The sequence below is a fragment of the Oryza glaberrima genome, chromosome 5, assembly GCF_000147395.1.
Source record: "Oryza glaberrima chromosome 5, OglaRS2, whole genome shotgun sequence".
Taxonomy (NCBI): Eukaryota; Viridiplantae; Streptophyta; class Magnoliopsida; order Poales; family Poaceae; genus Oryza; species Oryza glaberrima.
Window position 1 is genome coordinate 12667060 of NC_068330.1, and position 14981 is coordinate 12682040.

The 14981-nt window shown below is 40.4% G+C and overlaps 2 protein-coding genes across 2 annotated transcripts; one reads left to right on the top strand and one right to left on the bottom strand.

Annotated features, from left to right (window-relative positions):
- Positions 1-5787: 5787 nt before the first annotated feature.
- On the top strand, positions 5788-8645 carry LOC127774175 (putative mannan endo-1,4-beta-mannosidase 5). The gene is made up of 3 exons (XM_052300452.1): positions 5788-6465; positions 7453-7982; positions 8065-8645. Exons 1-3 carry the CDS (start codon positions 5788-5790, stop codon positions 8537-8539), a joined length of 1683 nt encoding a protein of 560 aa, XP_052156412.1. The 3' UTR covers positions 8540-8645.
- A 3568-nt stretch (positions 8646-12213) lies between these two features.
- On the bottom strand, positions 12214-14739 carry LOC127774176 (1-aminocyclopropane-1-carboxylate synthase 4). The gene is made up of 3 exons (XM_052300453.1): positions 14407-14739; positions 13667-13827; positions 12214-13201 (listed from the first exon to the last, which is right to left on the bottom strand). Exons 1-3 carry the CDS (start codon positions 14737-14739, stop codon positions 12214-12216), a joined length of 1482 nt encoding a protein of 493 aa, XP_052156413.1.
- Positions 14740-14981: the final 242 nt, after the last annotated feature.

Genomic DNA, 14981 nt, shown 5'->3' on the forward strand with positions numbered 1-14981 from the left:
CTCATACACACTCAAATTAACATCTCATACACGAATTCTTATATCATAGTAGACTGAAATGCCAAAAAGAGTTAATTAAGTGCACACGTCAAGTATTATAATTAACTTAAGATGTAGGAGTAGGTCGGAAATGTGCAACCACTCTTCTATTAGTCAAAAAGAACTTCATGATATTTGCCAGCACGCTCAGGTTGTTAATTTCATGTAATAAATTTGTCAAAAATGAACGTTTCTGATGATAGAGATAGCCAGAAAAATCAAACCCTTCAACCAAGATATTTCTACACAATGCCTGATGAAAAATGGTACTCATAAATGCTTGACAATAGCATATATAGTGCTCATCAGTTGCATCCTAGAATTAGATAAGTATAGCCGCCGAGAGATAACCGGCTATGCAGGCAATTGAGGAAGTACAAACGTAGCAATTATGCAAATGTCAAATGAATCCTTCGCTGAAAATGAACTTATAAGGTCACTGCCGTAAGAGGGATGCATAGTTTCACACTATAGTCTATTACAAAATAATCAAGTGTATTTATTGTATTATTTTGTACTACCTCATTATTTTTTTACTCTACATTTTGGACATTGTTACACGCCCACTTGCACATATCTCATCAATACGTTTTATACCTATATGTTTGTAAAAATGACTAAAACTATGATTGTTTATGGAATATTTTTCAAAAAAAAAGCTACTAAATGCCAATTTTGTTATATTAAATCCTAATGTTTTTGTATTTATTAAAATATTTTGTAATTTGACTATACGCATTAATGCAAAAGTTTTCATATTTGAGAACGAATGTAGTAGCATGTTGTTGCTTTAGTTATAATGCTAAAAGTTCCGTGAATAGAACCAGTGAGTAGTGAATTCTGACGCCCCTCCGTTGTTTATGTCATCCAAATGGTTATAATTTTTTTTGAAAATATTCAACAAGATAGATTAATATATGATAGATCACTCCACAAATGTGCAATAAAATTCAACTTCTATAAATTGTAAAAAAAATAAATTGTAGCTAGTTAACATATATTCACAGTCAATTTTGTTTTTTCATTGCAACTTGTAGAAGTTAAATTTAATGTTTCTGAAGTGATTTATCACATATTAATCTATCTTATCATTTTTTCAAAATTTTTCATAACTATTTAGATAATATGCAAAGAACAAGAGGATGTCCTCTCGAGAGTTTAGAATAATTTCTTCCAGTGAGCATCTTAATATGATAATATCTGCTCAACATATTATATTTATTTATTTAGGGCCTGTTTAGATTGTAGCCAAAATAAACATTACTAAATTTTGGCAATTTGACAATATTACCAGGTTTTGACATGATTTATTATGTATTTACAAGAGTTCAACAAAAAAAACTAAACAGATGTATATATTTGACAACTTTACGAAAAAATAATATGGTTTAAAATGGCACTAATCTAAACAACCCCTTATTCTCTTTACTTGAGAGCAGGGCAATAGGCTAGTGATAGGAAGGACCGAAACAGGATAGACAAGCATGCATGTGAGAGCGCCTGTTGTGAGCAGGACATATGCGATATGCTGATATGTGTACTACTCTATTGACAAATGAAATATCTCTCCAGTTTGTGGGCGTGGTGACTGTTAATTGAACTCACGTAATAATTTATACGAAGCGGAGGGTTGTTCCGGCTTATATAATCGAGCCGACCGGCCAAATGGAACACAATTGGTGGCCAATCAGTCGGAAACGACGTACGGCCACGATAAGCAGGTTGTTTATAAACTAACTCAAAGCACACTAAGCTATAGCCAGCCCCGTGTACTTCACCATTAATTGCACACTTCAATTCTGATTAAGAGTTGATTAAGCTGCCGGCGGCGATGCAAGTCACTGTCGTGTTCCCGCACGGCCACGTTTTCTACGGGGAAACTTTGACGGCCATAGAATAATTAATCAACGTGGGATGGGAATCGGGAATTCAGACTCGGTCAATGTGTAGGCACCAGGTTCGTGTGGCTCTTGTTTTTGGCTCATTGTGTGTGCCAATGCTTTTGCTGTGTTGTCACGGGCATGCATGTCTGGAATCCGAATGGACTTCTCTCAAAATTGAGAGCTTTCAGTGCTATAGATCCAATTTTGCTAAAGTAAAATTGTTTTTCGTTTTCATGGCTGGTACTTTTCTCTTCCGGTTAAGCCCTGTTCTGTAGATACTGGATTATCGTTGGCACGTTTCCTAAGCATAGGAACTGTACGATTTATTTTTTTTTAAAAGAAAGTTATGTACAGAAGGTTTTAAAATCAAACTAATTTATTTTTTTTAAATTACTTCTCCCGAAAGGCACTGAAGATCAACCAAATCAACACACTTACGAACAAGGCAGCCAAAGATATGTGCTAGAGTATCCTCTCCTCACATGTTTAATTAAAAAAGATGTACTCCTAAAGTAGGTCATGAATGCCGATAAATGAAGTCGTGTAACAACCTAAAGACTCTTTGAATCGCAGGGTTAAAAAAACGGAGAAATAGAAAAAACACAGGATTCTGACAGGAATTGAAGTGTAAAACAGTGGATTGCAAAACACGGGAAAAACACAGGAATGGACGTTTGATTGGAGTACATGAAAACATAGGAATCAGATGAGAGAGATATACTCAAAGGAAATTTTCCAAGAGGTTGGAACTCTTGCTAAATTTCCTCCAAAATCAACATGCAATGTGTCATTCCATAATAATTTCATAGGATTTGAAAAGCTTCAATCCTTTGAATCAAAGAAACAAATAGGACCTATAGGATTTAAATCTAATGAAATTATTACATAAATCTTTTGATTCAAATGGCCCTTAAATGCCTTACCACGAGGTTTTTAGTTGTTGAACCCTTGTTCTCATGCAAAACTTGCACTTCTATAAATTGAGAAGGTACCGGTTGATTGGATATACCATCATGAATATAAGATCAAATGCCCAGTACAGAGTGAAGCAGATTTGCAAAAGACAAATGTTTCGATAGACTTAGTGTTTTTTTTAAAAAAAAAAAGCAGAAAAACAAAAAACCAAAGGCAGAAGCTGTGTCCCATTTCATTGATAAAGAAGAGATACACATCGATCTAAAAAAACGGTTCACACTGAAAACATCATCATAGATCAATCGTTATAGGTACACTAAACACCAGAAAAACACCAATTGCAACCAAAACACCAATACCACCGAAATAGACTTCACCGAAATCACATAATGGTATAGGTTAATGCATGAGTGGGAGAAGGGAGATGAACATTCATTTAAGTGATTTAAAAAGTAACACATTGGTCCTCGGATCAAAACGATGCGAGTCAAGGTCAGCTAAATGACATTTTACGAGTCCCCAGCCTTGTCAATATCAAATGATGTCCCCATCAACCTTTCTCTGAAGAATCAAATTGAAGAATTTGATGTTTTGTTTCTATACAATTGTATAAATAGGTGACCTTGACGTCTTGGTGCTACTTGCGTAGACTGCCTGCCTGGCTGGCTAACAATAGGAAACTTTCATGACCAACTTGGGTCAATTAATCCATAGACAAATTTGGTTTAGGGTAGTCTATTGGGATTGATAGCTCAGGCTCCTCTGATCTTCTTGGATTTTAATGAATTGCAGATAGAGTAGAATTGTTGCAAACACGATGTAATTGAGTTTCATAGACGAGGTAAGAAACAAGTGCATATGAAGGATGAATTCGAAACTGTAATAAACTCCTATTCATCAGAGTTTCAGAGACGAGATTTTACATGTGCTGGGATTCAGAGTTTCAGATTAGACACTCATTTTTCCCTGCATATTAGTCTATGTTTCTCTGAAATTTCCTCTTCATCAGTATAACGCAGTAAATGCAAATAACGTGGTCTAGTCCTAAGTTCTTCGTTGATTCACTCGAACAGGTTTGCAGGAATTAGTAATGCCTTTTAAACACCTTCGGTACTACATAATTAGCTAATTACATATGACAAAATGAAATGGTAGGTTGAAAGGGAATAATGGGCGTGCTTGATGCAGCCACAAGGAAAGGTTTTGGCCCATACAATGCCATCTCTAAGAACACAGAATGCCCAAATCAGGAAGTACAAGCTGAGGGCAGACTACTGAATACTACTGGAGAAAAATCCAATCCAATTTGATATAGCTCTCACTAGCCATTTAGGCCCATGCTGGCCCAATCAATTGCAACTTGAATTTGATCCACTGTCTTTGCATGTGGCTCAAACCCCCCTTAGGATAAAATACAATTTCTCTTGAATTCAGTTTTGTTTCCTTGATACATCTCGGTTGTAAATTCACTGCAGTATTGTGCTTATCTTCCCCGCCAAAAAAAAAAAAGGTCTGCTTATCTTCTTCAGGCTTCAGGCTTATAGGTTGAATACTCTCACCGATCGTCAAGCAGGTAAAACATTCGATTCAGTGTCATTTTCCTTGACAATTTGAACATATGAATGATAATTAGAGTTATAGCCTTATAGGGTGTATTTAATTCATGCTAAAATTGAAAATTTGATTAAAATTGAAACGATGTGATAGAAAAGTTGGAAGTTTTATATGTGTAAAAAAGTTTTGATGTGATGGAAAAGTTAAAAGTTTGAAGAAAAAGTTAGGAACTAGACATAGCCTTATTATTGAAGTTACTTTCCAAGTCCAAATCTTCCTCATAAATATTCAACCTACTTGCGCTGTCACCTAAGCAACATCTAGCTTAATTGTTAATACTGCATGATGGCAAAGTTTTGTAGTTGTGGAGACATACTTCAGGAATTAGGATGCTGCTTACTCAACTTCGAGATTGCATTGCGAAATTCTGCAGCACTTCTTTTTTTAAGGTATACTACCTGAGGTGACAGATACTTCCATTTATGAAAGTATGCTTAAATTTAAACTTGTGTGGGATGGCAGATATACTTCCAGTAGAGTTTTTAATCATCTACTTTTGATAGTAATATTTCAACTTGGCACAATGACCAATGATAAATAATTATACTTATCATCTATTTAAACATGCTACTAGTTATTCCTCGTAAACAAGCGATTTATTAATATTTATATTTCTCGATGCCCATATAACCAATCTTGTGTAAAAGAATGGAGAGTCACGCATTAAATCCGAGAAAATCATTAAGATGATAGGTGGTTAGATTGAAATATGTCTATCAAAAATAAATTTTCAGATTTAGAAATATGCCTATCAAATAAGTTGGAATCAATAACATCGAGATCTAAAACTGAATGGAAGCTGCACTGACCTATACTACTACTACCAGCCTGCAGGGCCTTGGGAGCTCATGGCAGTTGTCCTGACCGCACTGCCTCAAGACAAAATAAGTAAAAAAAATAGTTTACAGGATTAAGTGTTTTAATGAAATAGTTCAGATGACTAAAATAATTTATTTTTTCAGAATAAGTTCAGTGTATCATTTTTTTTACACCAGTTCAGTGAATCATTTTCAGGGGAAGAGAGTGAGCCATTATGAGGGGGTTACGTGCAAGCAAAACCCGAACTGCACATCAAAATCCAGCCCAGCAAGGCCTGTTTACGAAAAGGGCGTGGCCCAACTAACGCACAAAAGACAGAAGCACAAAGGCCCACATTCCCAACAAGAACGCGTCGATTTTCTCCCGTGCAGCCACGTACGCTTTGCGTTGCCGCTTCCCCAGCACCGCCAAATCTAATCCATGATCCATCATCTCAATCTCTTCCCTCCCAAATCGACATCTTAACGATTCCTTTTGCTTAAAACCTTAACCTAAAACAAGTGTATCAGTCTCAGCAATGTCCATGATAGTAATAGCCACCACCATCTCTCTCTCTCTCTCTCTCTCTCTCTCTCTCTCTCTCTCTCTGTTGCTTCCAAGCCAAGACGACCCTGTCTTGCTCACTGACTGTACGTACATGGATCTCATCAAGCTCAGCTCCCATGCCTCCCTCCGGTATAAATTGCAGCCATGTGGAGCTTCACCACCGGCGGCGGCGGCGGCCATGGAGACGTCGTACAGGGAGGAAGAAGCGAGGAGGAAGGCATCCCTGCTCCACTGCATCTTCTTCTTCCTCCTCGGAGCTCTCGCCATGGCCGCAGCGATCGCCGTTCTACACGAGTCATCATACTGGGAGTGGCGCTGTAATCGCCTCACCGACATCGTCGTTGACGGCGACGACGGCGATGGTCCGAGCAGCAGCGAGGTGGTCGACGGCGGCGGCGAGTGGGGGATGGTGAGGACGAGGGGCGCGCAGTTCGTCGTCGGCGGCGGCCGGCCGTTCTACGTGAACGGGTTCAACACGTACTGGCTGATGGTCCTCGCCGTCGACCCGTCGACGAGGGGGAAGGTCACCGAGGTGTTCCGGCAGGCGGCGGCGGTCGGGCTCACGGTTTGCCGGACGTGGGCGTTCAACGACGGCGGGTGGCGGGCGCTCCAGAAGTCACCCGGAGTCTACGACGAGGAGGTCTTCAAGGTGAGCGAGCTCGATGATGACGTAGCTAGCCAGCTGCCACCCAAGCTCGCAAATATTTCGTTTTCTTTTTGATTGAACTGTATATTGTTTAGATCACACATTTGAATACCTGTATTTCATTTACCGTAAACCAAATATTATTTAACACGTGGAAGTCAACGTCGATTGATTAATTAGCTGTGCCTATACCTAATGATGCGTTTATTTAAATCCTTGATTGAGATAAATATTCACATGATAGATAACTAGATTACATGATTTGTACATTTACTAACTAATGGTGATCAATACTCCCTCCGTTTTTTAATAGATGACGCCGTTGACTTTTTCTTAAATGTTTGACCATTCGTCTTATTCAAAAATTTTATGTAAATGTATAAGATATAAATCACACTTAAAATACTATGAGTGATAAAACAACTCATAACAAAATAAATTATAATTACGTAAATTTTTTGAATAAGACGAATGGTCAAACATATGAGAAAAAGTCAACGGCGTCATCTATTAAAAAACGGAGGTTACTCCTGACCATACTGGATTGAGCTTTACAATCCTATCGTTGAACTGACCACACTATGAGTATCCTGGGACAACTCTTTGGTGTCCACAAATTCAGAAACCGTTAAGAATGCCATGTAGCATGCATTGTGCTATTTTACCATGCAGAATAAACAATCATTGTGCTTGCAGATAAGACACCTGCTGGCTTCAAACATCTCCACAAGCATCAATTTCCATTCGATTCCATCATAGTTGAGTTGGACGACAGGCATCTCTCCTCTAAACTGAGACGCAATTCACCCAATAATTAGCATCGATCGCGTAAAAACATATACATAATACATACGTGTCATTTTCGTTTTGAAAGGATCTATCGAAGTGATCGATCGATTGCTTGCATTTCATATTCAATTGATTAATTAATTCTCCAGGTATTTCCGTTCAAAAATAATAATAATTCCCCACCTGCGTACGCGCATGCAGGCCCTGGATTTCGTGGTGAGCGAGGCGCGGAAGCACAAGATCAGGCTGATTCTTCCGCTGATCAACAACTGGGACGACTACGGCGGCAAGGCGCAGTACGTGCGGTGGGCGCAGGCCGCCGCCGCCGGCGCCGGCGCCGACGCCTTCTTCTCCGACGAGACCGTGAGGGGCTACTTCAAGAGCCACGTCACGGCGGTGCTGACGAGGGTGAACGCGTACACGGGCGTGGCGTACAGGGACGACCCGACCATCATGGCGTGGGAGCTCATGAACGAGCCGCGCTGCGCCTCCGACCCCACCGGCGACACGCTCCAGGCGTGGATCGCGGAGATGGCGTTCCACGTCAAGTCCGTCGACCCGGCGCACCTGCTCGGCGTCGGCGCCGAGGGGTTCTACGGCCCGTCCTCGCCGCCGGCGCGCCTCCGGGTGAACCCCAACGCCGACGTCGCCCTCGCCGGCGCCGACTTCGTCCGCAACCACCGCGTCCTCGGCGTCGACTTCGCCTCCGTCCATGTCTACCCGGACACTTGGTAAGCGGCAACAGGCTAACAGCCATCCGCCGCGGCGGCCGGAGACGCAGAGATGTTGCAGCTCTAACGACATTCTTGACAGGCTGCCGGCGGGCGCGACGAAGGAGGCGCAGCTGAGGTTCGCGACGTCGTGGGTGGAGGCGCACATCGCGGACGCCGAGGGCGCGCTCGGCGGCATGCCGGTGCTGTTCGCGGAGTTCGGGGTGTCCACGAGGGGCGCCCGGGCGGCGTTCAACGCGACGTCGAGGGACGCGTTCATCGAGGCGGTGTACGGCGCGATGCTGCGGTCGACGCGGCGCGGCGGCGGCGGCGCGGGGGCGCTGCTGTGGCAGGTGTTCCCGGAGGGCACGGATTACATGGACGACGGCTACGCCGTCGTGCTGCCCCGGGCGGCGGCCACCGCCGGGATCGTGGCGGCGCACTCCAGGCGGCTGCAGTCGTTCAACTCCCGGTGCGCGTGGAGCTGCCGCTGGGGCTGCAACAAGAGGGACAACGACACGGCTGAGACGACGACGGCGGAGGCTGACGTCGACGTGTCCTTCCACCACGAACTGTAACGATACGCCGAGATGTACGTTGAAATTCGTAGGGAGACTAGTTATTTATTACTACTGTATATAGACGGAAATTATCATGGTATAAAACTATAAATCGGTTGCCGTATCGTGCATCCAAAGCGGAAAGTGCTTTTATCTCTCGAGAATATATCTTCTCGTTTCGTGCATGTTATCTAAGTAGTTAATTTTTTTAAAAAAAAGTTAATAAGATAAATTAATATAAAATATATCATTTCATAAATATGCAAGTTAAAATTCAACTTCTATAAATTTTAACAAAAATAATAACAAATATAATTATGAATGTACCATAATTATTTTCAATTTAAATTAAAATAACAAATACAAACATGTATGGTGATAAAAAATAACACGTGCAGTGCAGTGCTTAGGAAAATGGAGACTCTACTGTCTAGGGGTAGGGGTCAGGACAGCTGCAGATTCAGCGGCACAACCGCATAAAGGCACAAACGGAGTGACAGAAAACGGATTCTGAATTTCTATATATAATCTACATATAATCCCCAACCGTATGGCATGCAAGGTAATCTATATATATATATATCTATCTATCTATCTATTAACTTATTAAAGGAATAGAAAAATAAGCCTCCATGTTCGCTCTCACGGTCTGAAATTCTCATATTAATCGGAGAAAAAGAAAAACAGAGTCCATATAGAAATACAATTTAGAAATAATTAAAATTCGAAATTAAAAAATAAGGAATATTAGGAGAGGAAACTAGAGTTCATATAGAAATATAATTTATAAATAACTAAAATTCGGAATTAAAAATAAGGAATATTAGAAGTAGAGTATAGAGTCCATACAGAAATACAATTAGGAAATAATAGAAATTCGGAATTAAAAATAAGGAATATTAGAAGTAGAGTATAGAGTTCATATAGGAATTTAAAACTAACTAAAATTTGGAATAAACATAATAAAATTAAAAGTAGAGTTTAGAGTCAGTATAAAAATACAAGTTACAAATAACTTAAATTCAAAATTTAAAAAAAAAACATGGGAAGAAGATTCTAAAGATAATATAGGAATATAATTTAGAAGTAACTGAAATTCGTAATTAAAAATTAAAGAATATTGAAAGATAAGTTTAGAGTCCATATAGATATGCAATTAGAAATAAAAAAATTCAGAATTAAAGATAAAAAATATTGGAAGAAGAGCCTAGAGTCTACATAGAGATACAATTTACGAAAATTAGGAATTAAAAAAATATTAAGAATAATTAATAACTAACACGTATATAAAATACAATATGAATATTACACATTAGTAGTTTCGTAAAGTTAGTAAAAAATTTAAAATTATGTTGTCATTTTAATATATTTGAATAATACATTGAGAAAACATATATGCTATTATATGAGAGAAAATATAATAATGCTAGCCGCACAATCTGAGCAGGTCACCATGCTAGTTATATCATTAAAGGAATAGAAAAATAAGTCTCCACGTTCGCTCTCATGGCTAGAAATTCTCACATTAATCGGAGAAAAAGGAAAAACAGAGTCCACATAAAAATACAATTTAGAAATAGCTGAAATTCGGAATTAAAAAATAAGGAATATTAGAAGAGAAGACTAGAGTCCATATAGAAATACAATTAGGAAATAACTGAAATTCGGAATTAAAAATAAGGAATATTAGAAGTAGAGTACAGACTTCATATAGAAATACAATTAGAAAATAATAGAAATTCGAAATCAAAAATAAGGAATATTAGAAGTAGAGTATAGAGTCCATACAGAAATACAATTAAGAAAAAAAATAGAAATTCGGAATTAAAAAAAAGGAATGTTAGAAGTAGAGAATAAAGTTCATATAGGAATTTAAAACTAACTAAAATTCAGAATAAACATAATAAAATTAAAAGTAGAGTTTAGAGTCCGTATAAAAATACAATTTTCAAATAACTAAAATTCGAAATTAAGAAAAACATGGGAAGAAGAGTTTAAAGTCAATATAGGAATAAAATTTAGAAGTAACTGAAATTTGAAATTAAAAATTAAAGAATATTGAAAGATGAGTTTATATAGAAATACAATCTAGAAATAGCTGAAATTCAGAATTAAAAAATAAGGAATATTAGAAGAGGAGACTAGAGTTCATATAGAAATACAATTTATAAATAGTTAAAATTCGGACTAAAAAAAGAATATTAGAAGAGGATATAGAAATAAAATTAGGAAATAACTGAAATTTGCAATTAAAAATAAGGAACATTAGAAGTAGAGTATAGAGTCCATATAAAAAATACAATTAGGAAATAATATAAATTCGGAATTGAAAATAACGAATATTATAAGTAGAGTATAGAGTCCATATAGAAATACAATTAAGAAAAAAAATAGAAATTTTGAATTAAAAAATAAGGAATATTAGAAGTAGAGTAAAGAGTCCATATAGGAATTTAAAACTAACTAAAATTCAGAATAAACATAATAAAATGAAAAGTAGTGTTTAGAGTCCGTATAAAAATATAATTTACAAATAACTAAAATTCAAAATTAAGAAAAACATGGTAAGAAGAGTTTAAAGTCAATATAAGAATACAATTTAGAAGTAACTAAAATTTGAAATTAAAAATTAAAGAGTATTGAAAAATGAGTTTAGAGTCTACATAGAAAATACAATTAGAAATAATAAAAATTCAGAATTAAAAAAAGAAATATTAAAAGACAAGTCTAGAGTCCATATAGAAATATATATAATTTAAAAATAACTAAAATTTAATATTAAAAATAATTAATAACTAACACGTATATAAAATACAATATGAATATTACACATTAATAGTTTCGTAAAGTTATTGCAAAATTTAAAATCATGTTGTCATTGTAATATATTTTAATAATATAATGAGAAAATATATATGCTATTATATGAGAGAAAATATAATGATACTAGCCACGCAATCTACACGGGCCACCATGCTAGTTATATTTGTTACATAAACCATTTTGTTAAATAATTTTAAAAATAAATCCCCAAAACTTTTTTTCAAAACTGAACTTTTTGATCGTACTAGCTCACACATGACATGGCCAAAAACTATATTACCATGCCACATGCATATGCGTGCTACTTTAGCTTGCGTGGGAGATCAAGATGTTCTTAAAACACAGAGTACTTGCACTCAGTCGCTCACAGATACATAGCCGCTGTTACCTGTATAAATATAAATAATTAATTGTAAATACGAGTATATAGAGACTCAGTTCGTAGAAGAGGGAGATGTTCATCTCCTTTTGTGAAAACTATATTAACATCAGAGTGGCAAAATTGATTGAACTAAACCGGTCCTCACAAATAGGGGTAAAATAATAAGAAAATAGTTAAACTAGTATTTTTGTGGATTCAATCATTTCGAAAAAAAAAAACATCTGCATTCTGGAAAAAAAGAACAGTTGAGCCTACACACACAACCTCCAAGGTAGCAGCAAACAGTTCACAGTAAAAAAAAAACTTAATCCACTAAATTAAATTTTTATTCCCCTCCCTCTCTTCTCCCAATCTCCTACAATTTCCCTGGCCTCAAAATGCCCATCAATCCTTATATCTTAGGCCAAGATCGAGTTAATGTTTCTCTCCTCACTCTTCACTCCACATCAACAAATTAAGTTACCTAGCAGGCTAAGGCAGCAATAGATTACTGTTGCACATGCCCTTGGTACCTCTCAAGTGCAAAATAATTCACCTCACATCTGTTGGGTTGCAAATGGTTAAATTTCCCAATTGTTGCTTTGCACCACGCGTCCATGAAGCGGCTTATCCTCTCCAGCGCAACATCCAGGGTGGCCAGGCTCATGTTCGCGAAACACACCCTGAACCAGCCGGGCTCCGAGCAATGGCACGACGAGCCCGGCGAGACGTTGAGCTTCACCTCGCGCAGCAGCCTGTCCCACAGCCTCAGCTCGCCGGCGAAGGTCGCGGCGTCGCCGCCGTCGCCGAGCAGGAGCCGCCGCATGTCCATCCACACGAACAGCCCGGCGTTGCCGCGCAGGCACGGCACGCCGGCGCGGGCCAGCCCCGCCACGACGTGGTCGTGCCGCTCCCGGAGGCGCGCCCGGTTGGCGGCGACGTAGGCGTCGACGAACGCCTCGTCGGACAGCACGGCGGCCAGCGTCCTCTGCGTCTGCGACGACACGAGGGTGAAGCTCGACATGCGCCGCGCCGCGGCGACCACGGCGTCGTTGCGCGAGTACACCACGCCGACGCGGAACCCCGGGAGGCCCAGGTCCTTGGACAGGCTGTACACGACGTGCACGCGGTCGGCGACGCCGACGTCGTCCTCGCCGCGGCGCCGTGCGCGCGAGGACGACGACTCGACGAGCTCCGCCACGCTGACGAGGTCCGGCGCGGCGAAGACGGAGCCGGAGTAGATCTCGTCGGAGACGAGGTGGATGTCGTTGCGCGCCACGAAGCCGAGGATGCCCTCGAGCGCCTCGCGCCTCGCCGTGGTGCCGAGCGGGTTGGAGGGGTTCGTGATCAGGACGCCGCGGACGCGCATGCCCGCCGCGGCGGCCTCGTCGTGCGCCGCCTGGAGCGCGGCGGCCGTGACCTGGAACCCGTTCGCGCTGTCGCAGTGCACCGGCACGACGTTGACGCCCGTCCTCCACCTCAGGTCCCTGTCGAACCTGCATGCACAGGCACACGCGCGCACAGCCGCCATGGATGTCATGTCAGCCACTCTGATGGGTCTGAAGCTGAGCACTGAGCTGGTGCACAGGATTATTGGCACAACATAACTCCCTTCGTCCCATGATATATTCTAGTACAAATATAGAATGAATCTGGACAGACTATCTATTTAGATTTATTGTATTAAAATGTGTCACATTCACCCTAAATTCCTTATATTATGGTACAGATGGAGTACAAACTGGCTAGTCGTATGCATTGCTGCTACCTTTGTTCCAAATATAATTTTCTAGCTATGATCATAGATATAACCTTATTCAGATTCATAGCTACCCTCTCCGTCCAAAAAAAAAAGAGACAAATCCTACCTACGAACTTGGATACATGTAGGAATTCGTTTTTAGATGGAATAGTATAATTTATTATATTATGGAACGAAAAATAGTAGGTTGAACGACTACCCTGGATAGTAAGGGGTAGGGATCAGCAGGGCGTCTCTGGGGTCGGCGAGGATGAAGGTGAGGAGCTCGTTGGCCGCCGTCGCTCCGGCAGTGAGGACGATGCGGTCGGGGTCGAACGTCGCCTTGCCACCCATTATCTTCTCCATGAATCTTGCCATCGCCTGCATGCATGGAGATTTGTTTTTTTTTTTGTGTATTTTCACCCATCTTATGCATGTTGTATTGTTTTAGAAAAAAAAATCTGTAACATATAGTACAATATTATGTATCATTTCGCAAATATGCATTACTAAATTTTATCTACACTACGCATCAAAAAATGACTAAATGCAATGTTAGTATCATTCATAACCAAATTAGTCTATTTTATTTTATTTCTCTTTGTAGATAAAATTTGGACTTACAATTTTACAAGGTGGTAGAAGACTTATTGTATAAATGTTGTCATTTTTTCTTCAAAAAAATATTTATAACTATTTGGCTGATTATAGTTGAGGAGGCTGAAACAAAATGCAATCAAATTGTAGAAGTCCAACTCGGCATGCCAAATACAGAGCATTTTTACAGGATGTACACAATAAGAATTTGGTCAAATATTTCAAAAATTATTCACAACGAGAAACAAATGCAATCGTCCAGATGTAAAAGTCAAACTCGGGAGCCATGCATGCAAGCTAGTTGTGGACAAGCAAGCTGCTTAGAAAACAGAGCAGTTTGTCAATTGTCAGGTTGTCACGTACCTTCCTGAAGTTGGCGAGGCCATGGTAGTCCTGGAACAGCGCATTGTCCCTGAAGCTGTCGCCGCCGCCGTCGCCGGCGACGCCCCAGGCGGCGGCCTCCGGGTGCTCCCGGAGGTAGCCCTCGAGGAGGTCGATGGAGACCTGGTTCTCGGCGAGGCCCATCTGGATGACGCCGTCCGGGTTCGCGGCGGCGTCGTAGGGGTCTTCGTCGTAGGCCTTCCACCCGGCGAAGTAGGGGGAGCCCTCGCCGTGCGCCGCGGAGGTCGCCACCCGCGACAGCGCAGGCGACGACGAGGCGCCGGCGCAGCCGTCAGCCAACAGCTTGACACCCATTGCTAGCTAGCTGCTCTTGGGCTCTCGCTTCTTGCGCAGTGCTCGTAAGAGAAAGCAACGGAATGCAACGCAAGACAGGTGTGCGTACGTGTGTGTCCTTTGCTGCCATCCCAGTATATATATAGGCAGGTGCCAGTATATAGTAGACATGTGTATGAATTAAACCGGGAATTAAATGTGCGGGAATGCGTGCTCGGTTGGTGCATCCGCGGTATATATGGCTAAATTAATTTATTTCCGAA

Coding starts and splice junctions, on each gene's coding strand:
- LOC127774175 (XM_052300452.1), top strand. CDS start 5,788: ATGTCCATGATAGTAATAGCCACCACCATCTCTCTCTCTCTCTCTCTC. Junction 6,466..7,452: donor ACGACGAGGAGGTCTTCAAG/GTGAGCGAGCTC, acceptor ACGCGCATGCAG/GCCCTGGATTTCGTGGTGAG. Junction 7,983..8,064: donor CATGTCTACCCGGACACTTG/GTAAGCGGCAAC, acceptor CATTCTTGACAG/GCTGCCGGCGGGCGCGACGA.
- LOC127774176 (XM_052300453.1), bottom strand. CDS start 14,739: ATGGGTGTCAAGCTGTTGGCTGACGGCTGCGCCGGCGCCTCGTCGTCG. Junction 13,828..14,406: donor GCCTCGCCAACTTCAGGAAG/GTACGTGACAAC, acceptor CCATGCATGCAG/GCGATGGCAAGATTCATGGA. Junction 13,202..13,666: donor CCTACCCCTTACTATCCAGG/GTAGTCGTTCAA, acceptor CTGTGCATGCAG/GTTCGACAGGGACCTGAGGT.